The sequence below is a fragment of the Cimex lectularius genome, unplaced genomic scaffold, assembly GCF_000648675.2.
Source record: "Cimex lectularius strain Harlan isolate CLEC.00 unplaced genomic scaffold, Clec_2.1 scaffold19, whole genome shotgun sequence".
Classification (NCBI taxonomy): domain Eukaryota; kingdom Metazoa; phylum Arthropoda; class Insecta; order Hemiptera; family Cimicidae; genus Cimex; species Cimex lectularius.
The window spans coordinates 571,985-597,304 of NW_019392664.1; the positions used below are offsets into that span (position 1 = coordinate 571,985).

The window sequence follows — 25,320 nt, forward strand, 5'->3', positions numbered from 1 at the left end:
TTAATTTAACGAATGATCAGATGTAAGTAGCAGAAAGTATGTGTACAATTTATTTTGAAATTGTTGTTTCTAACATTTATTATTCCATGAATAATATTTGATTTAACAAAATCAATATCCATTTCCACATTTACACTGCAAATATACAGTCAAATTCACTTGACCTCTGATGACCATGATTTATGGTGCTCATTTATTTCCATCTGCCTTTTGTGTTTGTTAATGGTTTAATTTGACTTTTTTTTGTGTGTTAAATTATAGTATTTCTATCAATCTCAAAAAGGAGTAACAAACACCCATTTGTATTTTTTCCTTCTGGTCAATCAGTTGATTTGGGTTTTCTCTGTCAAAATTTAACTATATAGATGGCTGAATTTGAAATTTTACTATCTACAATTTTGTGGAAGGAATTGAGCCCTCTTATATTCCTTTCCAGACTCATGGGCCTGTTTCCTTTTAATTTAGATACAACATTTTCTTTGCCCTGGTGTATTTATTCTGTAATTTTGACATCTCTACTTGTCGGCCTAGGTTTATCATACCATCTATACTACGCCCTTTTGCATTTACCATGGCTTCAAACTGGATACAATAAAGAATTATATTATTTACAAAATAGTCTGACAAATTTTTGTATTATTCTGCATTTGTTCATCTTAGTAAAAAACAAAGTTCTTATAAACAGAATGCTAACAGGCTTTTTAAAAATGCCTTATTTTTGGATGAAAGTAAATTCTCCATATAACAAAAAATATTTGTCCATCATTATAATTATTAATTTGGCTTATTTTATCGGCATGCTATTAAGTCTTAATGAAAACGATGTTAGGATTTACTATTCCTTTATACTTTCTCTTGTAAGTGAACTTTGGTTAGCATTCATTGTAATGCAATATTGCACCTTTGGCCACATTGTGCTCAGTCGACTCAAATCATTAGTAAAGGACTTCTACAGAACTCAAGCACGCCATGAAAAATATTGCAAAAGTCTTCAAATTATATTAGAACTAACTACGTTAAATAATAAAATATTTTCGCCCCAAATATTTTTGATAACGGTCAAAACGTTCACCTACTTCATGTGTTCTACTTACAGTTGGATATTAGACTTATTAAATTATGAAAATATACTTGCGATTACCTCTCGAATGCCACTTATCATCTACCAAATATTGACAATGCTTATAATAGTGAGACTTTCGGAACAAATCAAGGAAAAGGTATGTTTCTTTAATCAGTTATAATAATTGTATAGATAATAATATGCACTTAATAACAAACTTATATTAAGTACAAAAATTTTCCAGTACTTCTTTTAAGATATATTAAAATTAAACTTTTTTTACAGACAAAGGAATTTAACTCTGTGCTATTCAAACAAATGGAGGAGAGGGATCACCTATGCAGAAATGTTAGTCTAGTCCTGGAAAAATCACTATTTTCATACCCATTTTCTTTGTTTGATTCTTTTAAAAGTTGATCTAAACATTCAACTATATAAAAGTGAAGTAAAGTAATTCCTGTCATACAGGAGGGCTTAACATCTGACTACCCATTGGGTTTTGCGGACGAGGGGACAAACAATACAATTTTCATTCTATTATCAATTAAAATGCCATTCATCATATAACTGCTGGAATTGAAACTCGGAACCGCTAGTGTGGGAAATATGACTTGGGCATTAAACTATGTATATGTTGAGGTTACATTTTAATTTCTAAAAAATCTTCATGTCCTACTCTTAAAAAATAAATAATTCTATAAACTATGAAAATTTTACTGCCATCGCTTCTATCAAATAATAAATCTCCAATTTATTGGTTCTATCCATTTATCTCCCTGAATACTGTACTGTATATCAATTTACTAATATATTTATATATCCAATCACCCATCAATCAATCAATATCTATGTTTGTGCTTTTGAGTTTTATTATATTATCTGTTCCCTCATCTATTAACTTATCTATCTTGTAATGTACCAACTACATGCTTACTTATCTTTCCATGGGTATATCTTTATGCTTTTTTGTTTCAGAAAAAATTACAGCTTTACGTCATAATGAAACAAACTATAAATTTCAGTGCATGCGGATTTTTCACTTTGAACTACTCCTTCGTAGCTTCTGTGAGGACCATTTTGATAATTTTATATCGTGAAAATTCAGGCAAATAGTGAAACTAAGCTATTTTTGTTGTCAGATGATCGCTGCGGCAACCACTTACCTGGTCATTCTTGTACAATTCAGCCTCCCTTCAAAGGACAACAAGGAAGATGCTTCTATTCCTGTAAAACAATAATTATGAAAATAATTAATTCATGATGGTTTCAGACTGTTATTGAATTAATTTAAAAAAGTTTAACAATGGTAATTTCTATTTCACTCGTATGATTTGCAGCCTCTGTTTCATCCTTGATTTATTTGTAGGTTCTTAAGCGAGGATGATTCAAAAATAAACACATATAGCTGCATTTAGTTTTATTAAAAGAAAAATTTCATACATTACATTATTACATTCATACTTTTACTCATAATTTATAACATATTATTCAATTTAATTGGACGGCATGCTGAACTGGACTAGAATCACCAAGTATGTTGTAGCTGCAGCAATTATCTATAAAGAAAATAATAAATAGGATAATAAAAAATATTATTTCGAACAAATTTGAGATAATATTTAAACTTTACAAATTTCTTTTAGAAAATATGCTACAGCCTAATACTTACAGATGTTACAAGAGGATATCCTAACGTAAAAAATCCACAAGCAGTGAAATTTATTGTCTGATTCATTGTCAAATGAAGCTGTAACTTTCCCTGGAATAAAAAAAGATCGATATTATTGTATGTATTAAAAGGGATATTTAAGCAGTTGTTATACGGTACTTAATGCTTTACACACTTACATTTTTACACAATTCACTGCTCTCCGTCATCAAACGAAACAGAGCCTGGTTAAATTTTTCTGCCTGCAACCAAAACCGTATCTAAAGGGGCGATTGTAAATTAATTCAATGTTTAGTTATGCTTGAACCTGTGTATTGCTATATGGGCTTTATTATCGGCCAACAATGGGGACTGTGGGAAATTGGGCCAGCTGTGAAGAAAGGGAACCAAAGCTACACTTGGCCAAATTTACTGATGTGAGCAACAACAGAGTTCATATCACCACACAGGGGTTTGATCACACACACACGCGCACGCACACACAGGGTTCAAAAAAAAAAGTTGTGGCTACCAATGCCCTTCTCCTTAATAGGGTGGGTTTAAGAACAGGGAGAGGATTGGCCCAGTTTACTACTGTCCATCAGTAAAAAAAAAGTTTGATATAATCAATAAAGTAAAGGACTTGGGTGGTTGAGAGATAAAAGTAACTGATTTGTATTGCCATATCCCGCTACAGTCCATGGAATTTTAATAGGTAGTAATATGTAAAAGGTATTGTAAAGGGTTTTGCAGCATCCAAAGGGAAATTGGATATTAAGCCGAACTATACAACAGGAATTACTTGTTTCCTCAGAAATTATTCCTATTATACTTGCATAATGAAAAACTAAACATGTTTACAAAATAAATAAGTCCTACAATTTATGAATTATAATAAACATGAACACAGCAATGTCCATCGCAAACTTCAGGGTTGGTGCTGAAACAATCAGGCTGAGATTCCAGCTATATACAGTGTTGAACTGGTTGCAATTGTGTGACGTTCCAGGCAACTAGTATTATGGATAGATAGTGAAGTTCCTCAAAAGGCAACGCAAAACGTAAGAAACCACATGAGGACTAATGAAGGCATCAGATTCCTGGTTTCATGGCTTGCCAGTATGGGAAGGAAGATATCCATCATGTGGATTAAAGATCATGTTGGCCATTGAGAGAATGAAGAGGCAGGTGCGGAAGCAAAAGTTGCTGCTCTAGAAGAAAGTCTTCATTCGACGTTTCACCATGTTCCCGCAACTTATATCCAGGCAGCCCTAAATTGAGAAATGGAAAAAAAGTGGGAAGAAATGTGGGGTTACACCCATTAATGTATCCAACACAAAAAACTTCTTTTCAACCATCTCGTCTCATCTGAAAACTCAAATCTCAACTACTTGGAAGATGCAATTTCTCAGCAGTCATGGGAAAACCAAGGCTTACTTGAAGAGATTTAATTTATTTGAGGACGATGCACGATACTGTCCGATAAACATCCTCCAAATCGAAGCATATCGTCCTGGACTGCCCAATTTTTGTGCTGCAGCAATGGGACATTGTCTTAAGAGGAGAACATTGGACACCAAATTTGCCATATGTATTCAAGAACCCTGAGGTCTTCAAATTCATGAAGAATTGACTTTGATCATTTGTAATATTGATTTGTGCATAGTTGACAAAGTTATTTCTTATCGATTTATATAACTATAGTTTATATAAATGCATAACAACTATAGTTTATTGCTGGTTGATTTATTTATACACATGTTAATTATTTGTATTATTGTTTACAAAAAAGATAATAATAAACAACACTTGCTTAGATAATTTTAAATGACGATTGATTAAATTTTCTAATTTACAACAAATTTAGTATAATTAAATAAGAAATGCTTTAATTGACAAATGATGACAAATTTAATAATAAATCAAAAATAATTCATGAAATATAAAAATTAACTGCATAAGAAATTATATGAATATAAATTATATGAATGAATTTAGTATAAAATAAACAAATGATAATTAAATAACAAATAAAAAAGATAATATTTTGAATAAGAAAATAAACTGAAATTATTTTGTTTTTTTAGTTAAACAACGATTTCTCACCTTTGCTTTTACCATTTCACAAGCTCTACAGATGGAGATTATAATAACTAAATTATAAATACTAAAAATAAATCCAGAAACGGCAAGAAAAGTTCTAGATCCACCAATGTCCTCTATTGCATAATATATTGAATAAACAAGTGAGAAGGAGCACATAGGAATTGCTACAAGTATAAAACGAGAAAATATCTTTATACAGATATATGAGTGGTCCGTCAATTCAGTATGATTGTGAAGTACATAGGCGATATTTGCATTGCTTTTGTCTAAATCTAATGTTAGTGCTTGTAAACCAACTGATAAAACATTTTGGTAAGTGCAGAATTGCACACAAATTGATTGCATATAAAATCTCTGAATAGCTATTGAAGTCATAATATATTTATAAAGCAATGAAGTTTCATAAGTCGCAATTGAAGGCATTAAGTTCATAATAATGCAAGTCACGTTAAACACAGAGATAAATTTTGAATAAAACAAATTAACTCGTTTTGTATATATTAATCTTATTTTATATAACAACTTTCTATATTTAATAATATCTGTTTTAACTGTTGGAATATAAATGAGTACTGGCACATAAACAAATAACGCATTGACAACATTCAGGTAATATTTTAATTTAGAATCTGCGGTTGATGTGTAAGCAATAATGATGACTGAAGACAAATGTATAGTTTCTAGAATGGAGGAGACTATCAAATATTTTATTCTTGACTGCACTGTTATATCTAAATTAGTATTGTAAGGTAGTAAGCCTAGTGTGACTAAAATAGTAAATAGTAAACCAATATCTTTAGCTTGAGGTAATTTCTGGTCTCGCTTAGGTTGATCTGTGTGAATTGTATTTTTCCGACCCATTTGACTTTGTCAACCTGGCATCAAATATTTAACTGACAGTATTGAACCTTTTCCTGACATTCATTCACCAAATAGCTTTAGTCATTAGTATTGATTAGTAATCCATATGTTTTAGAATTATAATATGAATAATGATTTTTAGTTTTTGTGTAAAGTGTGGTTGAGATGCAAAATTAATGACATGAATGGGACTCGAACCCATGACCTCTGGCTTGTGACATTAATTTTTCAACTCGACCAACTTTACATAAAAATTATAAATAAATTGAAGTCGTAGGTTAACTAAGACCAACTAAAACATATCGATTAATAAAGTACTGAGAGTGAAGTATCTACACTTCACTAACAGCTCCCCATGACTGCTTCCTGTTCGCCGATAATCCAGTCCGATTACACAAAATTTGAATATTTGCCAAAAAGAGGGGAACTTGAAAAATTTATAGGATGAGATGATGAGTTTGTGTCACGATAGATTAAGTGGTTAGAGCACCAGGGTATAAATTGGGTTCGAATCCCGCTTGTTAATTTTTCATAATTATAAATCAATTTAAATTGTTTACAATGTGCAATTTACTTGTAAATATTTTAATGATTCCTCTTATTAATATTATAAAGAATATCACCCTTGTCTGCTTAGTCCTCTCAAAGTGGGATTCAATGTGTGATTATGTAAAGTGAAGTTTTTTGTCTGCATCGGACACACTGAAGATGGTAAAATACCAAAATGCGCCTGACAGACAAAAAACAGCAAGGATAGGCAGACCAGGATGATAGGTATCTATCAAACTACATGTTTATTTTGACTCTTACTGACTTTACATTTCACTTTTTTAATTTGATTTACCTCATGCTTAGTGAGCTGGCATGAGGATGAGATGAAGTAGATGACACAAATTTGCCACATGCTGTCTGCCAGTCGGAGCAAGCCAGGGGCAACAGGTGATCTGCTGGTATTTTGAACTTCATCAACAAGTAGATAAAGCCAAGAGACTAAATTTACGAACAGCCCGATGAAAATAACTAAAAGTTGTACGTTGTAGAGTTTATTTGCCACCATTGCCATACTGATAACTCTGCTGTGTTGGGTGATTAAGTTTGTAATTTTTTTCTTATATTTTACCTGTAAGTGTAATTTGATAAACAGCGATCTGAAAAAAACGCTGGTCGTTAGCTTTTGAATTACTAATTCAATATTTAAAATATAAATTCTACCTCAAATATTCAAGAAATGCACAGAATTGCATGCATATGAGATGATTAAGTAAATCATAAATCAGTGTTATGGTAAATGATAAACGAATAAGTTTTCCAACATTTGTAACCCAAATGTACAAAATTGTATATGAAATGAGCCAAAAGGTGCCTGAAAAAAAAATTAAATATAAAACTATTTCAATGAGATTTTCAGATTTTAATAGGAACAAATTTAAAAATTGTCACCCGTGATTGTCCAAAACAAAGCATATTTTGAAAAATGTTTCAAAACTATGTTATTTGTAAATGTATACAGGATCAAAAAGTCGAAAGAACTGTGCCACATTTTTGCTAAATGAACTGATACACATATCAATTGAATGGTACATTGGAGTGAAAATATCTCTTGGTTCAGTCCCCTTTTCATCCACGGGTTGCCTGAACAGCATATGTAAAATACTCTAAAAGTGGTGGAAATAAGTGTAAATATCACTAATGAAATGCTGGCAAATATTCTTCTCTTAAGGCCTGATTTGTAATTATCACACTGAAAAATCCCGATTTGCTTGGAAAGTGTAAAAAGAAGAGAAGAATCTAGGCTTTTGTAAAACACCATGATTTAGTTATAGCAAAGCAATTCAAATGGCAGAAGTAAACATTAAAATAATGGTGTATTGATTTGTGCGAATGAATTGGTTTAATTTGAAAATATATATAAAAAAAACAGCTTAATCTTTTTTGTTCAATACAAACATCAACCTCAAATCATAATAAAACTGTTAAAGAATCACGTCTATAACTATACTCTTCGTCATTTTGACATTAATCATTCAAAAGGCTCTTTAGATTGAAATGTAAATAAATAAAAATATGCTTCCGTGATTTCGAAGTGTGCCATTTTGTTTGTCTACCTTGAAGAGTGATTAGGTAATAAATACACTTATATAATTTTCAGAGTCTTGAACAACTGCTTCCTGTAATGATACAACTCTCCCTAATATTTTTTTTATAAACAACTAATGTTATTATGTCCAGTATTCTCGCTAGGGATTATATTTTCATTTGCGAGCATTGAAGGTTGTTAGTTGATTTTTAAAATATTATACCAAAAAAAAATCCAAAGGTCTCAAAACTCTTTGCAAAAAAAATGTTTAAATTTATGACTTGAAATATCTTTCTGTCAATTTAAAAGTACAGGGTTTGATTATAATAGCACAAAATGTGAAACCAACAATTATTAACTTTTAAAGCCATTAGATGTACATATAAAATGATTAAATAAAGTAAGTAGAGAAAGTATGTGCAAGAAAGTCTGATGGCTAGTGGCTTATGTACTGTACTGACCAAATAACATTTTTCAATTAATAAATCTTTATGTAAGGTATTGGTTGAGATAAAAAAAATCAGCATCATGAGCAGGATTCGAACCCACGACCTTCGGCTAAATACGCCACTGCTCTATCACTTGAGCTATTGTGACTTCGATCCACTCGGACACCAACTTTGAAAGGTTGGGTTGAGGTGGGAAGTTAGTGTCCGAGTGGATCGAAGTCACGATAGCTCAAGTGGTTGTGCAGCGGCGTATTTAGCCGAGGTTCGTGGGTTCGAATCCCGCTCATAACACTGACTTTTTTATCTCAACAAATACCTTACATATAGATTAATTAATCCAAATAATATTTTAAGCTCTTTATGCTGGATATCTAAATGAAGAAATCCTCCTCGTTCAAATTACTGATTATTGATTTACAAGCTCAAATCAGTACATGTACATTTATACACTCGTGTGCAGAGTTAAGCCTATCACTTCTCCAACTACTGAGGTTGGGCCCCAGAGGCGATCAACAGCTAGGTCATTTCAGCCCCCAATGAAGTCAATTCATTAATTCAAATCCATTCACATTCTCACTCGCTCTTAAATACATTCTTTCTTGGAAGAGAACTCGATTTTTCTCCATCACCCTTTACATCTATTATATGACTTACTTTGGTAGTTTCTAATCGTTTTAATCTACCAGACGTATTTCAACTTCTTGCCATATTCAGTGATTGGTATGTGAAGCATCAACTGAAGATGAAGTACCAAAATTTGTCAGTCAAAAAAATGAATAATTAAAGTAATGAGAAAAAGCAGGCCAGGATGAGCAAACTGTCGACAAGTATTTGTAGTTTACTTCACAATTTGTTTCAAATCTCACATAAAGTAAGGTTTGACTTGGGCCAGTAGGTACACTTGCCTGAAGATGTCTGTCAGAATTTAAAGAAACCTTAGATCAACTGTTGAAATGTCGACAAATTGGAAGCCACCCACATAAAACATCGCTTAAAAAAATTATATATAAATTTATATATCAAATTGATATGAAGAAAGTTAATATAAAATACCTAAGCCCATAAAAAAATAGTGAGTTTGAGCAGATGAGACAATCCAACTATTGACGAATGAAAATATTGCGAGTTGATAAACAATTTTTTTTAAAATATCAAACCTACATAAAGGAAGAAACTATATTTTGTTTATATCCAGGGTGTCCACAGATGATTTTCTTTTCAAGAATAAATAAATGATTAAATATACAAAATAGAGAGCATAAGCATTGAAAGGTATTGATAAAACTCCAGAAAAATATTAACAATTTGCAAGCAAGTGGAAGTTAAAGTTGTTTTTTTTCCGGTTGTATTACTGAAGTTCTAAAATGAGGAAGAAACACAAACAATTAGCATGACATTAACCATACTAAAGGAAAGTAAGCACTGTATTTTTTTTATTTTATTTATTTTATTTTTTTTAATTAATTTATTTTTTATTGTGCTCTAGCAGTTCAATTGTTGCGGCTCTGAAGATGACTGTTGACTGTTTGAAAATAAATACATAATTAAAAAATGGAGCGAGCACGAAGTCTAAATTGCTTAAAGTGCTGACAAATATTCAAAAATTTGCAAAACTGCTAACAAAAAGACTTTTTAAAGACGTTCAGAAGTTCATTAGAAGACAATGTATTTTTTGTATGTAAAGTATGGCAGAAAAAGGATAAACATTGTGAAACTAAGTATATCAAGATGATTAATCTGCACAATAGTATTCAAAAACCTGCAGACCGTACGAAAAACTGCACTTTGTATTTTGTAAAAATGCTATATGTAGATGTTGCATTTGTGACTTAAGTGTTAATACAAATAAGTGATAAGTTTGATCGAAAACAATTTATCTCCTAGAATAGCGTTAAAAAAAAAACAAAAAACAACAACAGGTAAAAAACGCAGTCGCTAACGCGATATTTCACAACCAGTTCCCATGGGAAGTGGACCATACAAAGAAACTGCACTTTATATTTTGTAAAAATGCTATATGTAGAAGTTGCTTTTTTGACTTAAGTGTTAACACAAATAAGTGATAAGTTGGATCAAAAACCATTATCTCCTAGAATAGCGATAAAAAAACAAAACAACAATAGGTAAAAAACGCAGTTGATAAACGCCATATTTCACAACCAGTTCCCATGAGAAGTGGACCGTTTAAATTTATTTTCTCTGGTGATTATAGCGTTCAAGAGGAATAATCTCATTTATAATTGTATTGTTAACAATAAAACCGTAAAAAACCCCACCCAAGTAAATTTAACATGTGCCGTCATCAATTTAGGTCTAAAAGAGGCATCACGAACCGTTCACGTGAGGGGCACGTGAGTGCTGTGAGGGGGCCGCTTAAGTGGAATGAGCCTATTCTGCTAAAATTGTTCGACCCGATGACTTTCTCCCTTTCTGCAAATAATTAATTCATTCATAATTGTGCATCTAGCAAGTAGAGATTCCTAGGAATCGGTTTACGATATCATTTTTGTTGTTATAAATATTGACACTTTTGGTGTCAATATTACTGTTTACATTCCAGTAGGATAGTTTGACCTCGCTGAAAATTTACAATTTGTTAGATAATAGGGAATACGGTGTGTTGTCTGAGAAAAAAGTATGAAAGAAGTAGAGGGAGACCTGGGGAGAGAGAGAGAGAGAGAGGGAGAGAGAGAGAGAGAGATGTATTGATCAATAGAGAAAGAATGAGAGAGCGAGCGAGATGAGAGCGAGGTACGATGGATAAAGTTAAATAGGTAGATAGATAGATAGATAGAGAAAGAGAGAGAGAGAGAGAGAGAGAGAGAGAGAGAGAGATATGTGGAGAGAGATCCATTGATAAGTAGAGAAAAATGAGCAAGTGAAAGGTAAGATGGATAAAGATAAATAGGTAGATAGATAGAAGTATCCAAAGATAGACACGAAGATAAAGAATGAAAGAAAGAGAGGTAGGTAGGTAAAGAGAGAAAGAGAGAGAAAGAGAAAGAGAGAGAGAGAGAGAGAGAGAGAGACAGAGAGAGAAACTGTACTAGTTGTTTGTATGTGAATGAGAGAAAGAGAGAAAAAGCGTGCGAAAAAGAAATAGAGTGAGTGGAAAGAATGTAATAACTGTATGTATGTGAATGGTAGAAAAGGAAAGAGGAAAAGAGAGAGAGAGAGAGAGAGAGAGAGAGAGAGAGAGAGAGAGAGAGATCCTAGACACGAAGATGAAGAATGAAAGAAAGGTAGGTAAGGTAGGTAGGTAAAGAGAGAAAGAGAAAGAGAGAGAGAGAGAGTGCGAGAGAGAGAGAGAGAGAGACATAATATGAATAACATACTATGTATACATTAGTGCAGCATGTTAGTTATAAATGTTTAATTTGACTGACTTTAGAAAAAATAGCTTATGCTCGCTACAATTGCAGTCTCATTGGTAAAACGTTTTAGACTACGTTCGCCCGTTGTAATTATTTTTCTATAAAAAAAAAATTGTCTTCTAATTTGTTCCAACAGATGAGATGACCAAATAGCTCTCTGACTAAGTGATTACTTGTAAAATCCGATATTCTTCTCCTCCCAAATGGCAAAACATAAAAAGCATAGTATTGACTAATTGCACAGGGGACGATCTTCAACGTAGTAATGACCCATTGTGCGATGCGTGATTATCGAAATCATGTTTGTAAAAGCATGTAGCACTATATTTATGAGGTTTGAAAGTTCTAAGCAACGAACTGTCGATTAATGCAAACTGATAATTTCCTATTCCGTCTATTTTTCTCAACACTCTACTTATAAATTTTAAAATTGTTCTTGTGTTTAAGGTAATCGAAAAAGTTCCATGACTACCGCTACAAATCAAACTTTGTTCATAAAAAGCACCGCAACAACAAACTGTCAAGTTTAAAAATACATTTTTTGGCCGTTATCCCAGTAAGGTCTGAGAAAAACACAATCGGTTGTCAAAATATGGTCATAAATGCGTTTTATCATAACTGTAGCTATTAAATTTCCCCGTTTTAACTTAATGTTTATTTTTATAGTTTTTGCAATAACTACTGAATTATCGTTCGTGTTTTAAAAAAAATTGTTTGCTCATTAGTTGGTTAACTAATTTCTCAGGCGCCTTTGTTAAATTAGCTTAAAATATTTAATTATTTTTCACATTTTATAAACAACCTTTGAACAGAAGAATGTACTGTTTGCATTATAAATTCGTTTTAAATCTAAGATAGATATTATTAATCATGTTTTCTATTATATCAGCATTTTGATTACTAATAACCCTTTGAAATTATTCTGTGCCGATTTTAATCAATAAAATCATTTCCTGTCTGGCTATTTTCGCTGATTAGACTGAATTATAATGCGTTTTGGCTTCAAAGCCATCATAACAACGATCGTTTGATTAATTAGGGGAAAAAAAGTAAATCAATATTTTATGAAAGAAAACTATTCAAATCCTTTCTATTCAAGAGAATTGAGCCCCGCGAAGGTTGTCTTCTTGTTTCTTTTATGTAGAACTTTAAATCGTATTAAGCTTTGTAGTAAGCAGTTCGCATTTTTTAGGAAACAATATAAATTTAAAGAATTAAATTATCATTAATAATAATATAAATGGACATTTTGTCTTAACAATATTTCGAATTGTCTGTGGGTTGTTGCCTTTCATTAAATGTTTGTATCCTTGTTTACAATTCATAGTTTGTTTTAAATTGTAAGAAAAAATTCGTTGGAAAAATTTGTTAAAGCTGTAATGAAAGCTCATTCGGTGTTTGTTTAAGAATTTTATTGTGTTTTTGCCGCGTCCCATTTATTTGATAAGTAACTGTCTTTTTGTACAAACCAGAGTTGTTCTGCTCTTAAAGTTATCAACAATATGCCTTCTTTTTTATCTAATCTTTTAAGGTCGTTAAGTTTATGAACTATTCCAAATTTAATGGGCTTGGTAAACCTTTAAAAGCCGGAACGCTTTGTTTTACTTGTTCCAGTTCTGTTTGTGATTTACGACCTGTGCGGCATTTGTGTCGCATTTGTTTTAAAAATTTCCCATAAATGCGACTCGATATTCAAAAACAGGAAAAAAGTGCGCAGTTTAAATATTTGTTTTGTAGACAAGGACGGAAATTAAGTCCTATGTTTTTTTTAAGATATAACACTGAATAACTCATAACTATTAACATATATGAATATATATTTATTTAAAAAAACGCTCTGGAAAAAACAGGAGTACTTTAAATAACAAGCTACTTGATTCGTCTCATTTAGAAAAATATAATTAAAAATAAAGTAAGGCAATTCATGTCGTGCAGGAGGGTTTCACGGCCCGTTGGGTGTCGCGGACGAGAAGTCAAACCACCCAATGCTTTTACATGCGAATAGCAATTAAAATCCCACGGCTTCATCCGTTGATGATGACCATTTCAAGCTCTGAACGACACGAGACATCGCAGAGACTCTTAACATATCTCATACAAGCCTTTCAACGCATTTCAGAACAGCTGTACATGTTTGTCGGAGCAATAAATCGGTTCCTCACATGTTGAGAAAAATTTATTAGGCCACAATTTTATAACAATGTTTAGAGAGGAAAATGCTGGGGAAAACGCAGCGACACACTGTTAACAACTTCAAAAGCTGGATACATCCAAATAAGGTAATGTGCATTAGGTGGGATTGGAAGGAGCTGCTTTATTATGAGATTTTTTCGGCCAACCGAATCATTAAATCTGTGTATTCTGCATACATTACTGCATCCATGATAAAAATCAGCATTTGACAAAAAACGATCCACCAGGGCTCTGTTTCATGATGAAATGCAAACTAATTAATACTAGTAGTGTAGTAGCGTGCAATTTGTACAATTTGCTTTCATAATAAAAAAGTACAAAATACAAAGTCGAAATTGCAAGAAAAAATATTTAAAATACAAGGAATTCCGTTTCATAAACAGTCACTAATAGTAAAATACCTATCTTTTGTAAAATTTGTAAAATACCCATCTTTATTTGTATTATTAATACAAGATCGCCTGTATTATCAAAAAATTAGTGCTCTTTCACAGATTAGGTTACTTTCGAATTTCTTTATAATGCTAGATGATTAATAAATTAGTGACCAAGCGGCTCGAAATGTTACTTTGACGAGTTCTATTCCGCCAATTTACAAAATCTAGCTTGTATTATTATAATATATAAAAAAAACAACTATATTTTGAACTTTTAATCTGGACATAATTTTTGGAAAGATGATGGCTTTTAATTTAAACTCAATGGACGAACTATAACAAGGTAGAAAGAACTAGCAAATAATTAAAGAATAATTTCTCCTGAAAGTGATTTTATATCTAATGATTCTTCGAAGCGAGTTATTATCGGAAGTAAAGCCAAAAAATTAGTACACCCGTTAAACAAGCGATGAGAATTTTTAACAACACTTTGATGAATGTGTGGTGTTTAGTGACCGTTAGTCAATGATTATTCGGAGATCGTGAGATGCGGTCTGGTATGACGTAGGTTGTACAAAAACATTTTCTTTATCGTGCCAACGTTTCGATCTTTATTGAGATCATCTTCAGGGCCTGGGACTATAAACATTGTTTAAATTTTACAAATACATGTAGGATGTGGAATAAATAAATTTATGCAATGCTAGAAAATTTTAGATAAAAAAATGAATTTTACAATGATAGAAAATTTTAGATAAAAAAATGAATTTTACAATGCTAGAAAATTTTAGATAAAAAAATGAATTTATTCAATGCTAGAAACTTTTAGATAAAACAATAAATTTATACAATGCTAGAAAATTTTAGATAAAAAAATATTCAATGCTAGAAAATTTTAGATAAAAAAAATGAATTTATACAATGCTAGAAAATTTTTTGATTAAAAGTATTAAGTATTTGTACTCACTCAAAGTGTTTATTTTCCGTGTATTCTGTTAATCTAAAATTTTCTAGCATTGTATAAATTCATTTTTTTAATCTAAAATTTCTATTAATTCTACGTCACACCAGACCACATCTCACGATCTCGGAATAACTTTGATGAAAATTGATTTCCCACCTTGCCTCGTGGTGCTACTTTTTGTGTGGAGGGATTGTTGAATACAATAACAAAAGTTAAACCTATATTAGCAATGTTTAAAATCTCGGTATCATGTACAAGAGGGAAACTTCCATATTTCCAAGAGGTAGACGTCATATCATTAAGTAATACTTAATTAAGCTGTTTCTAAGAAAACCCGTTTAATATTAAAATTATGCGACCCACTGGTCGGACATGATATGAGACAGCCATGGATCACATTTTACAAAAATCCTTTGGTTGGGATGTCAAAAAAAAATGTATCTAGCAGTTGTGTAATTTAGTTAAATAAACTGTTACAACAAAACTGGTCAAAGTTTACCTTAGGATCTATAGTAGATTTCTTATGCGACCGTTTTATTTTTGGCATTTATCAACAAATTATAGATTTTATCAAGTTTTATTATCGTGCTATGGGAGGGCGGGTAGATAGGGAGGCTTCTGGTTTGACTGTTTCGAAATTCTGTTTACTCCGAAAAGAAGGAAGAGAACTCCATATGATACTAATGCTGATATTATTTTATGACAATGTTTTACTGACGGCATGATAATAAAAAGTCGATATCTCGTTTAAGTTTTTAGGTTTTATTGTTTGTCATATTTTTGTATCACTATAAAGATAAAAGAATCGAGTTTTGATTCTTTTTTTGATAGCTTAGTGAAAAGAGATAAATAATTTGATTGGAATAGTCATTAAAGATAGCGTGTGATTTTTTTAAAATAAAAGAATGACTTTTTATTTTTACGCTGCCTATTTTATTGTAAAACTAAGTATAGTTCCAAAGGCAATTTTTCACATAGAATCTGCAAACGCTGTTAGAATTTTTAATAAGTTGGTGCGAAAGCCGACCTGGCTATAAATAATGCTCTATTTTTACATAAATTTTGAAAGTTCTTTCCATTCTAGAAATAATGATAAAACGAACTCAAACATTCCTCGATTTGTTCTGAAGATATTGAAGTTTTCCTTAAGAATTCGATAGTTTCAATTTTTCGTGTAACTGGTTAAAAAAAAGGAAAAAATCGAAAATTGAATTGAATAAAATACGAAAATGATTTAATTTGTGTCACTTTTTAAACCTAACTTTAAACAACAACAATTGCAACAAATGGGTAACTATAAAAGACACACACTCAAAACAATCAACATCAACAACAATCAAAAACTGAAATCACACGAGCTTCGGACTAGATAGACAGCGCTGTAAATAATGTATTATGTATTTTACAAATAGATAGGTAAATAAAAAAGAGAGATGGAGAGAGAGACAGACAGACAGAGAGTGAGAGTGAGAAGTAGAAAGAGGGATATTGATACCCATTCAATAATCAGTCAAAGACAGAAATGGTTGGTGTTTGAACACACATATCAAAATTTTCTCCCTTTTTTAAATTTTTTTTATTGTTCTGACCAGTCTTTGTAACCTTAAACATAATTACTTTTTAATTCGCATATTATTTTGAAAGTTGCAACGATGTATGTGAACTGATCTTGTATGTTTATCTAATTTTTTAGTGATAAATATGATGGCTTTGTTTATTTCCAAGTTTTCGTGTATGTTCATTTTCGTACTATTTGTACGTCTGTAGTAGTTTCATACTTGTCTGTATCTTTTTATTAGGTTTCGTGGTCCGCTTGGCCAAATATTTGTGTTGTTGAGGGTTCCTAATAGTTTTATGTGAGGTGAGTCTCCAATTTTAATTTTTTCCATTGTCCCTAAATGAAATATAATTATTTTCTTTGTATCTGTTTGTTACTTTCCATCCTGCCTGTTCAATGTATGTGCCATTTCTTTTCGAGCAGGTTGTTATGTCAATGTCTTGTTTTTGTATTTTCTAATTGTGTTCGTAGCTGTCATTACTGTAGGAATTGTTAATTGTACTTTTCTTCCTGTATATATGCGGTCCGTTTAGTGTTTTTTGTTATTGTTTTGTTGTTACAGCTTGGGGTTAAGGTCAGATATCCCGAAAGCCTGTACAGTATTAAACCTTATTAACAAATTTAAGATTATTCCAAAAACGTGCCTTCCTTCAATGAGGCAATTAGGGGCAGTTTGTGAGAGAAAAAGAAAGATCTGAGGCTTTTGAAATTTAAATTTAATTTGCTCGACTAAAGGATGCACCGTTCTCATACGCATAAATATTCATGAGAAAGCATGTAAAAGTGGCTCGTTGCGTTCAGGAAAATTGACTTTCAATGACGGTTCCGGTTTTTCCCCTTTTCCTTCTTTCACTGACAAGTCAAATACAAATGTATAAAACAAAAATTACAAATTAAACATTGGGGAATTATTAAATTTTACCAAATATGAGGAACATTAGCGTCCCCTACAGTCTAGTCTAGTTTACCTTGGTGCTAATATTTTATATTGCTACCCCTCGTGGTTGCTTTATAATGGGTAGACAAATTTCGGCAACACGGTTACATTAGGCTAGAAAATGACACTGAGAATAATATGCAGAAAGTTTGTATTGTTGACAGAAGAATAGACCTTTTCAGCACTAGCCTTGACCGCTCTGAACTGGCTCAGCAAGGGGCACCAGCTGTGGCAAAAAGCGAACCTCCTTGGCCACACTTTTCGCATTTCTTTCCTTCACCTCTCCACCTCTCTTCTGGCTGCAAACGAATAAATTAGAACAGGAGGACCTTTATTTCAGGTCCTTTATAGCAAGTAGTTGAACTTAACGATAACAATTTCATCGTTGGTGATTGTAGTCAATTTATCAGTCTATCGTATCAGTCGAATTCAACTCGCAGTATTTTGCCTCAATTTGAAATCAAGCACAAATAACCTGAAATAAAAATACAGCTTGTTTATTTGTTTCAGTCGAGCCTTTCATGCGCAGTTGTTCCGAAAGACGTACATAGTCGTTTCACTTTCAACGTCTGCTAACACTAAAATTATGAAACAATTATAAATCTCAAAACCAACAAAATTATGAACAACTTGTAATCTTGGCAATTAGTCTTTTCCAGGATATTGCTCATATTTCAATTGTATGACTGTTGATAGATAGTGTCATTTATAGGTCGTTCAGCCTGTAATCCAATCCAGTGTGATTGTTTAAAACGGCCTCGGCAGAATGTTTTTATGACTGCCGGTTAATAGGTCAAAATCGTTAAAATAAAAAGGCCCGGGGCATTTTTATTCGGGCTGATACGAGTCTTAATTTAGAGTCAGATGCAGTTTGATTAAGCCAATTCACAATTTTTCCTTTAGACACGCTGACGCCGATTCGTTTAGCCGGTTAGAAAGGGCAAAACTAATTTTATCATTGAGCGGGGGAAATTAATAAAAAAGTAAACAAATACATTTAGATTCTTTCTCATATTGGTACTTTTCCAAATAAATAAACAAAGTCAGGGTCGTTGAAAATAGTCGATACAAGAGAAAACGGGGAAGAATTATGACTGATTCGATTTAATGAAAGAAAGCCTCATTAGCTTTGAAATAAATATAATATTCCAATTATCACTTTTATGATGTATAACAATAACGAGGGAATGTAAAATAAAAAACAGATTTGTCTTGAATGAGCTGCCAATTTTTTAGTTGACTGTTCTCTTAGAATAGCTGCAGGTGTAATGACAGTATGTGCTATTTAGATCGTAGGTTTGTCCGTCGGGCGTTTTATACAAGACTGTAAGTTGATTTCAACGTTACATTAGCAGGAATCTTTATTTAAAATTTAAAAAATAAAAAACGAAAAAAAACAGGCGCAATTTCTAACAGAAACTTAAATCTTCACATGACGTTTGAGAAAACAATTGTACACAGCCGTACAGAGTTTAGAACTCTCCAGACATAAAAAATCCAAAGAATATGGAGATGTAAAAACAGAGTGAAAAAAGAGAGAGAGAGAGAGAGAGAGAGAGAGAGAGAGAGAGAGCGTGAGCGTGGAGGGAGAGAAAAGAGGGATATAGAAAAGAGAGAAACAGAAAAGATAGTGTGAGAGGAGAGAGAGCGTGGAGGGAGAGAAAAGAGGGAGATAGAAAAGAAAGAAAGAGAAGAAATAGTATGAGAGGACAGGGAGCTGGAGATAGAGTGAGAGAGTGAGAAAAGAAAGAGGGAGGAAAGAGAGATATAAAAGAAAGAGAGGGAAGAGAGAGGGACGGGAGAGAAAAGATAAAGAGAGAGGGGAGAGAGAAGAGAGAAAAGAAAAACAAAGAGAGGGAGAGAGAGAGAGAAGAGAAAGAGAATGAGAGCGAGCAGGAAAGAGTGAGAGAGGGAGAAGAGAGAGAGCGAGAGGGAAAGAGAAGAGAGCGATAGAAAAGAAATAGAGAGAAGAGATAGTGTGAGAGGGAGCAGGAGAGAGAGTAAGAGAGGGAGTTAACAGTGAAAGATAAGAAAGAGCTCTCTCTGAGAGAGAGAAGAGAGAATAGAAAAAAAGAAAGTGAAGAGAGGGAAAGAGATTGTTAAGATTAATTTTATCAAGCTTACTTTTTATGTACATTTGAAGGTCATTAACATATAATATTAATTTGCATTCTGTGAAAGAGTCGCATGTGCTATTGATTACTACAATGAATAGTCAATAGTCCGGACAAAGCAGGACCTTGTGGGATACCTGTCTTTACTTCCTTCTTCGACGACATGCTATTTTTCTTTTTTATCCGTTATTAATGCACCTCTCGTTCATGTACGAGTGAAGTACCGTTATTGAAAGCTCACGATTTATTGAATATCAAAGAGCACTAGAATTATTAATTCTTCTCTAGAATGGTTCTGGTCTATTGCATGTCGTGTGTCATCTATGAGTTTTATTAACGCAGTGCTGGTGCCACTCCCAGATTGATATCCTGTCTGCATGTTGTTTAATAGATTATTACTGTCGATGTAGTTGATCAACTTAGTGTAGATTACTTTATCTAAATTTTGCTGGGGGAGCACAAAACATTTATTGGTCTAAAGTCACTAAGTAGTGTCGGATTGGGTGTTTTTGAAAGTGGTATTATGACACGTCTTTCCATAACTTCGGGTAGGTCTTATTTATTAAACAATGATTAAATACCGGTCTCATTTCGTGTTTTATCATTTTTAGGAATTTTATTGGTACTTCGTCTACCCCTATTGCATCCGAAGTTATTTCGGACATCGCTTTTTGTACTTGGCTGGTAGTGACTTCTTTGATTTTGAATTTTTCTACAGTATATGTAGATGCTTGATCTCTAGCATCGCAGGATCTCAGGGTGTATTTTTCAGCATTAGTGTTGCAAAAAAACTGTTTAATTCGTCAAGATCTACTTTAATTTCATCATTATATCCTCTTTGTTTTCAGGCACCATAGTTTCTGAGTATTTTCCACTTTTGTTTTGTTATTATTCTGAAATAAGTCGTGGAAGTTTCTATTTTTTTCGTTTATTTTTTGTTTGATTTGATTTCTTCAAACACGGAAATTTTCCCAATCACCATCCATTTTATAGGCATTTTTCCTTACTTCATTTCCACTACTGATGCGAATTTATTTAGTAGACTCAATTGTTAGTTAATATTGCTTGTTTCATATAATGATTGCCAATCAATTTCGTTTGCATGTTTTTTTTAATATGCTTTTTATTTCTACGTATATAACAATGATTATTAGCAATGCATAATAAAGGCATGGATCACAATCCGTCTGCCGGAGGTCGTTGTCAAGAGAAAAAGAATAAACAAAAAAATAATAAGAATTAAAGCGAGATTATAACATTATTCGCTACATGCTAGTACACCATCAAAAAAGATTAAACATAATAGTAAAACTACTTCTAATAGAAAACAAACCGAGGGGAAAAGTTTTAATGGTAAAGGGACAAAAAATCAGATGTAATAAAGACATATATTATTTAAAGGAAATTGAGTGAATGAATTGGAGGGGTCAGAAATAGAATTCCATAATTAGGTCTAATCTATATTTCCAGACATGGTGGACATACTGCGTGAGCGAAATTTGCATGTTCAATTAAAGCGTATTTTTTTATTTTCTTGTAGTTTCTAACGTTGTATATTGTTCATTTGATCCAATGATATCGAGATTATTGCATAAAATAATATCTAGTAGAGATGCACACCTCGTTGTGTGGTGGTAAGTGGCTTTTAGAGGCAGTAAGTGCATATCGAGGGTTCTTGCTAGGGAGAGAGAGGAGAGAGAGAGAGAGAGAGAGAGAGAGAGAGAGAGAGAGAGAGAGAGAGAGAGATCCGACAATTTTTAGAGCACTTATTACAAAATATTTCACTAATCTTATTAGCCTGTGGATTTACGTACTTATTCTTAATTGAAACAGAAAACGAGAAGCGGTTGAAAAATTGAATAGGCCGACCCCGTTAATAGTTTAATCCTGAAAATCATAATTCGTACTTAATACGTCATTTTGTGAGTTGCTGGCCTTCCGTATTGGTCATTAATTCAACCCTCTTATTCACCCGGTTCGTCCTTGGCTCGACTGGTTTCTTCTTCATGCCTTTTGGATCTGCAAAGATCCACCGGCTGTTACTTCATGAGTAGGGCATAAATAAGCAAAAAGAAACGCAACATTGGGTACTGCTCATTCAGAGATTTCAGAATTTTATTTAATAAAATTTAAAATATTTTTGATAAACGCTAAAACAATGGTTGACGGATGTTTAGGATTCGGAAAAATATTAATGATTATAGTCTTAAGTTATAAACTTTATTAAAAAATTTTGTGTAAGAGCTTGTAGAACCTTGGAGAGGATGGCGTCTCGGGGTACTCAGGTAAAGAATACGGTAGTTTTTCATCCAGTGTGTAAGAAGAGGGTCAAAGGTAAAAATCAGTGCCTATAGCAACATGTAGAAAAGTTTTCATAATTTATTGTGTAAGTATCTGAAGAACATGGTGGAAAAACGATAGGAAATATATTTGATTGCCTAAACAACTCGTTTCCTTATCTCTGGCCTAAGTTTCTCTCTGGTTTGAAAAATTAAAATTAAGCTCGGTTTTCCTGAAAGACCAATTTAACTCTTACATTCGTAATTAAGTTTTTTACTTGTTTATCTTTAAGTTTAAAAAAAAATCTCAAAACGATGTCCGATTAAGCCATTCCTTAAAGGGTTTTCCCAATTGATTTTTACGTTTGACGTAACTAAAAGAAATTAACGTCCTTGGGTTCACATCTGTGCCAGAAGATTTCTTTCGATCCTGAGCAAAAGGAAAAGATTGGAATCAGGTTCTTCTGGATGACATCTGACAACCTGTTTTGACACTGGATAAAAATAAGTAGGCTTGCATACAAATTTAATGCAATATTTAGGTTGCATATATGAATATAAATAAACATTTCAACAGAGAAGAGAGAGAGAGAGAGAGAGAGAGAGGGAGAGAGAGAGAGAGAGAGATAGAGAGAGAGAGAGAGAGAGAGAATTATTGTTTCATAAATATTGTCTTTTATAAAATATTGAACTGTTATTTGTTTTCGCATCAGTGTACATAAATAATTTTTAAAATTTGATTATTGCTAAATTATCAATACCTGCGCTCAATTCTTTTTTCTGTATTTCTTGTGTTTTAATCCTTCTAATTTCTTTTTATATTTCTCCAGCCAAGATATTATTTAAAGGAAAGCCACTCTCTCTCTTTTCTGTATAGTAGTGCTCAAGGCCTCGTTAATTTTGGTTGAAATAACCAACTCATACATAAAAACTATATAACACGAAATAGTCTGGTTAGCATTCACTCTACCCCAGATTAATCAATATTCCTCGGGGTAATCGGGGATAAGCCCCACATTCTCGCTAATAAATTACAGTCACATGCCGACTTCGTTCACAGTACCTCAGAGAACTTCATATTCCACGGGGTAAGAGGGGATAAGCCCAACATTCTCGCTAATAAATTAGTCACATGCCGTCTTTGTTCACACTACCTCAGAGTACTTCATATTCCACGGGGTAATCGGGGATAAGCCTCACATTCTCGCTAATAAATTACAATTACACGCCAGACTTAGTTCACATTCCTCGGAGTACTCCATATTCCACTGGGCTACGGGGATAAGTATTAAAAATTGTAAGTTCCAACACTCAACATTTTTCTCGCTAACTCCATAATATAAAACCTCTATAAGACGTGACTTTTTAAAAGTTTGAAACAGATATTAATTAGACTCGTAGTAATAAAGATAATGATAGTTAAAGGACCGCGTACTGCATTGCACAGAGGGAGAATATTTGAGCAATTCGTTAAAAAAAATATTTTACTAATTTATTATGAAAAAATATACGTGTTTGAATTATTTCGTTTCAATAAATTTAATGAAGATTTTTCCAGTTTGGAAATTTTGTTTTATTAGAAGAATTTTTTTTTATTGAATTCTATTTTACGGTATTACCCATCTATGAGTATGTTGAAATTCAATTATCTCATGTTTCACTATTTTGTGGAACTTTCCAGCCAGTGATGTAAAAATAATAATGAGTTCTGATCTGTTGTACCTGCATCTAACGTAATGTTTAATACTGTTGTTGTTGTAAGCAATACCTTCGGTTATATGTATATAAGTACATGTATAAGTGTATGGGCTTATAGGTTATATGTATTCCCCAAACTATTTTATGTTTTTAAAGATGAAAAAGCTTCCTATATTTATTGCAGACTAAAACAAAAAAGTGAAAAAATGCCCTGCAGCCAACTGAATACAACTAGGTAAAAAAATAATGTAAATCAAAAAGTTATTATATGTAAATTTAAATAAAAAAAAGCTTGCATTCTTATAGCAAATACTTGTTAGTTACATATATATTAACTTGTAATTATTATTTATTATTAGTAAATGATTATTCAGAAATCGTGAGATGCGGTCTGGTGTGATGTAGGTTTCAGAAAAACATTTTCTTTATCGTGCAAACGTTTCGATCTTTATTGAAATCATCTTCAGGAACTGGGATTTACAAACATTGTTTAAATTTAACAAATACATGTAGGATGTGGAAAAAAGTGAATTTATACAATGCAAAAAATATAGTTTTTATATTCAATCAAAGTATTTCTATTTTCTATTTAGTAAATAATGTTAACAGTAATGTAAGTCACTTCATTAGTATTTTTACATTTTTGGCTAGAAAATAAAATGAAAAAAAAAATATAGTATATGTAACTACAATTAAAAACAAACAAAAATTAGCCTGGCTTATATTCTTACAGCATATATTCATTAATTAAATATTAATATTAACTTATAATAATTATGTATAAATAAATAAAGCATACATAAATAAAAATATAAGTCACTTGTTTATTATTTTTGGCTGGAAAAACTCCGTAAAATAATGAAACCTGAGATAATTTAATAACTTTTCATTTTTTGAAAAAATAAAAAATGTCTTCCTTCTTCGTGAATGCTATTTATTATTTAGATGAAAATAAACGAGTGAAATCGATAAAAAAAGTATCTAACTACTCCTAAAAATTTGGAATTTTATTTTGGCAGTTCAAACGGTTATTTATATATTGTTATCTTATAACGAATATTGTCATAATAATTTCATCATTTCTAGCTGTTTGTTTTACAAATTTCACCTTTTTTATTATATATTTTTTAAATACTCTTTTGATCCATATTACATAGGCACATGATTTATTTAAGGATGGTAATTAGGAAAAATATATTATTGATTGTTAATAACATTACTTTTTCCTTATGGCCTAGAATATGTTGTTTGTTAATAAAAAGCTCAATGATGATGAAGGAAAATTATTGATTATTGATTCCTTCTGCAAATGCTATTCGTATTTCAATTAATTAATCTTTTCAACCAAGACCTTACATAAAAAGATTAATTAATTGAAAGAAGTAACTCGGTCAATAGACCACTAAATATAATGGACTATTCGCATTTTTTAATAAAAATTGTCGAAAAAAAAAATTATCGGTTATGCATTATGAGTCGACCATGCAGAAAATTTTAAGTTTACGTGTTGCTTATCGTAAAAAAATTTTTCCTCCGGGCCGGATTTGAACCAGCGACCTATGGATTACTGCCTTCGAACGACCCACTACAGTCCACCGCTCTACCAACTGAGCTACCAGAGG

General features: G+C 32.1%; 2 protein-coding genes and 1 non-coding gene across 3 annotated transcripts; 1 reads left to right on the forward strand and 2 right to left on the reverse strand.

Annotated features, from left to right (window-relative positions):
• Positions 1–2,301, forward strand: LOC106662052 (putative gustatory receptor 28b). Its single transcript, XM_014385857.1, has 5 exons — positions 1–22; positions 1,097–1,220; positions 1,349–1,411; positions 2,039–2,128; positions 2,203–2,301. Exons 2-5 carry the CDS (start codon positions 1,149–1,151, stop codon positions 2,299–2,301), a joined length of 324 nt encoding a protein of 107 aa, XP_014241343.1. The 5' UTR covers positions 1–22; positions 1,097–1,148.
• Positions 2,302–2,515: 214 nt separating this feature from the next.
• On the reverse strand, positions 2,516–17,946 carry LOC106662053 (gustatory and pheromone receptor 32a). The gene is made up of 6 exons (XM_014385858.2): positions 17,782–17,946; positions 6,891–7,041; positions 6,523–6,826; positions 2,912–2,974; positions 2,733–2,822; positions 2,516–2,619 (listed from the first exon to the last, which is right to left on the reverse strand). Exons 2-6 carry the CDS (start codon positions 6,920–6,922, stop codon positions 2,557–2,559), a joined length of 552 nt encoding a protein of 183 aa, XP_014241344.2. The 5' UTR covers positions 6,923–7,041; positions 17,782–17,946; the 3' UTR covers positions 2,516–2,556.
• Positions 17,947–25,227: 7,281 nt separating this feature from the next.
• On the reverse strand, positions 25,228–25,320 carry Trnay-gua. Its single transcript has 2 exons — positions 25,284–25,320; positions 25,228–25,263 (listed from the first exon to the last, which is right to left on the reverse strand). It is a non-coding gene; the product is annotated as a tRNA-Tyr (tRNA).

Coding starts and splice junctions, on each gene's coding strand:
- LOC106662052 (XM_014385857.1), top strand. CDS start 1,149: ATGCCACTTATCATCTACCAAATATTGACAATGCTTATAATAGTGAGA. Junction 1,221..1,348: donor CGGAACAAATCAAGGAAAAG/GTATGTTTCTTT, acceptor CTTTTTTTACAG/ACAAAGGAATTTAACTCTGT. Junction 1,412..2,038: donor GGGATCACCTATGCAGAAAT/GTTAGTCTAGTC, acceptor TTTTTGTTTCAG/AAAAAATTACAGCTTTACGT.
- LOC106662053 (XM_014385858.2), bottom strand. CDS start 6,922: ATGCAATTCTGTGCATTTCTTGAATATTTGAG. Junction 6,827..6,890: donor GCATTTCTTGAATATTTGAG/GTAGAATTTATA, acceptor CGTTTTTTTCAG/ATCGCTGTTTATCAAATTAC. Junction 2,823..2,911: donor GCAGTGAATTGTGTAAAAAT/GTAAGTGTGTAA, acceptor TTTTTATTCCAG/GGAAAGTTACAGCTTCATTT.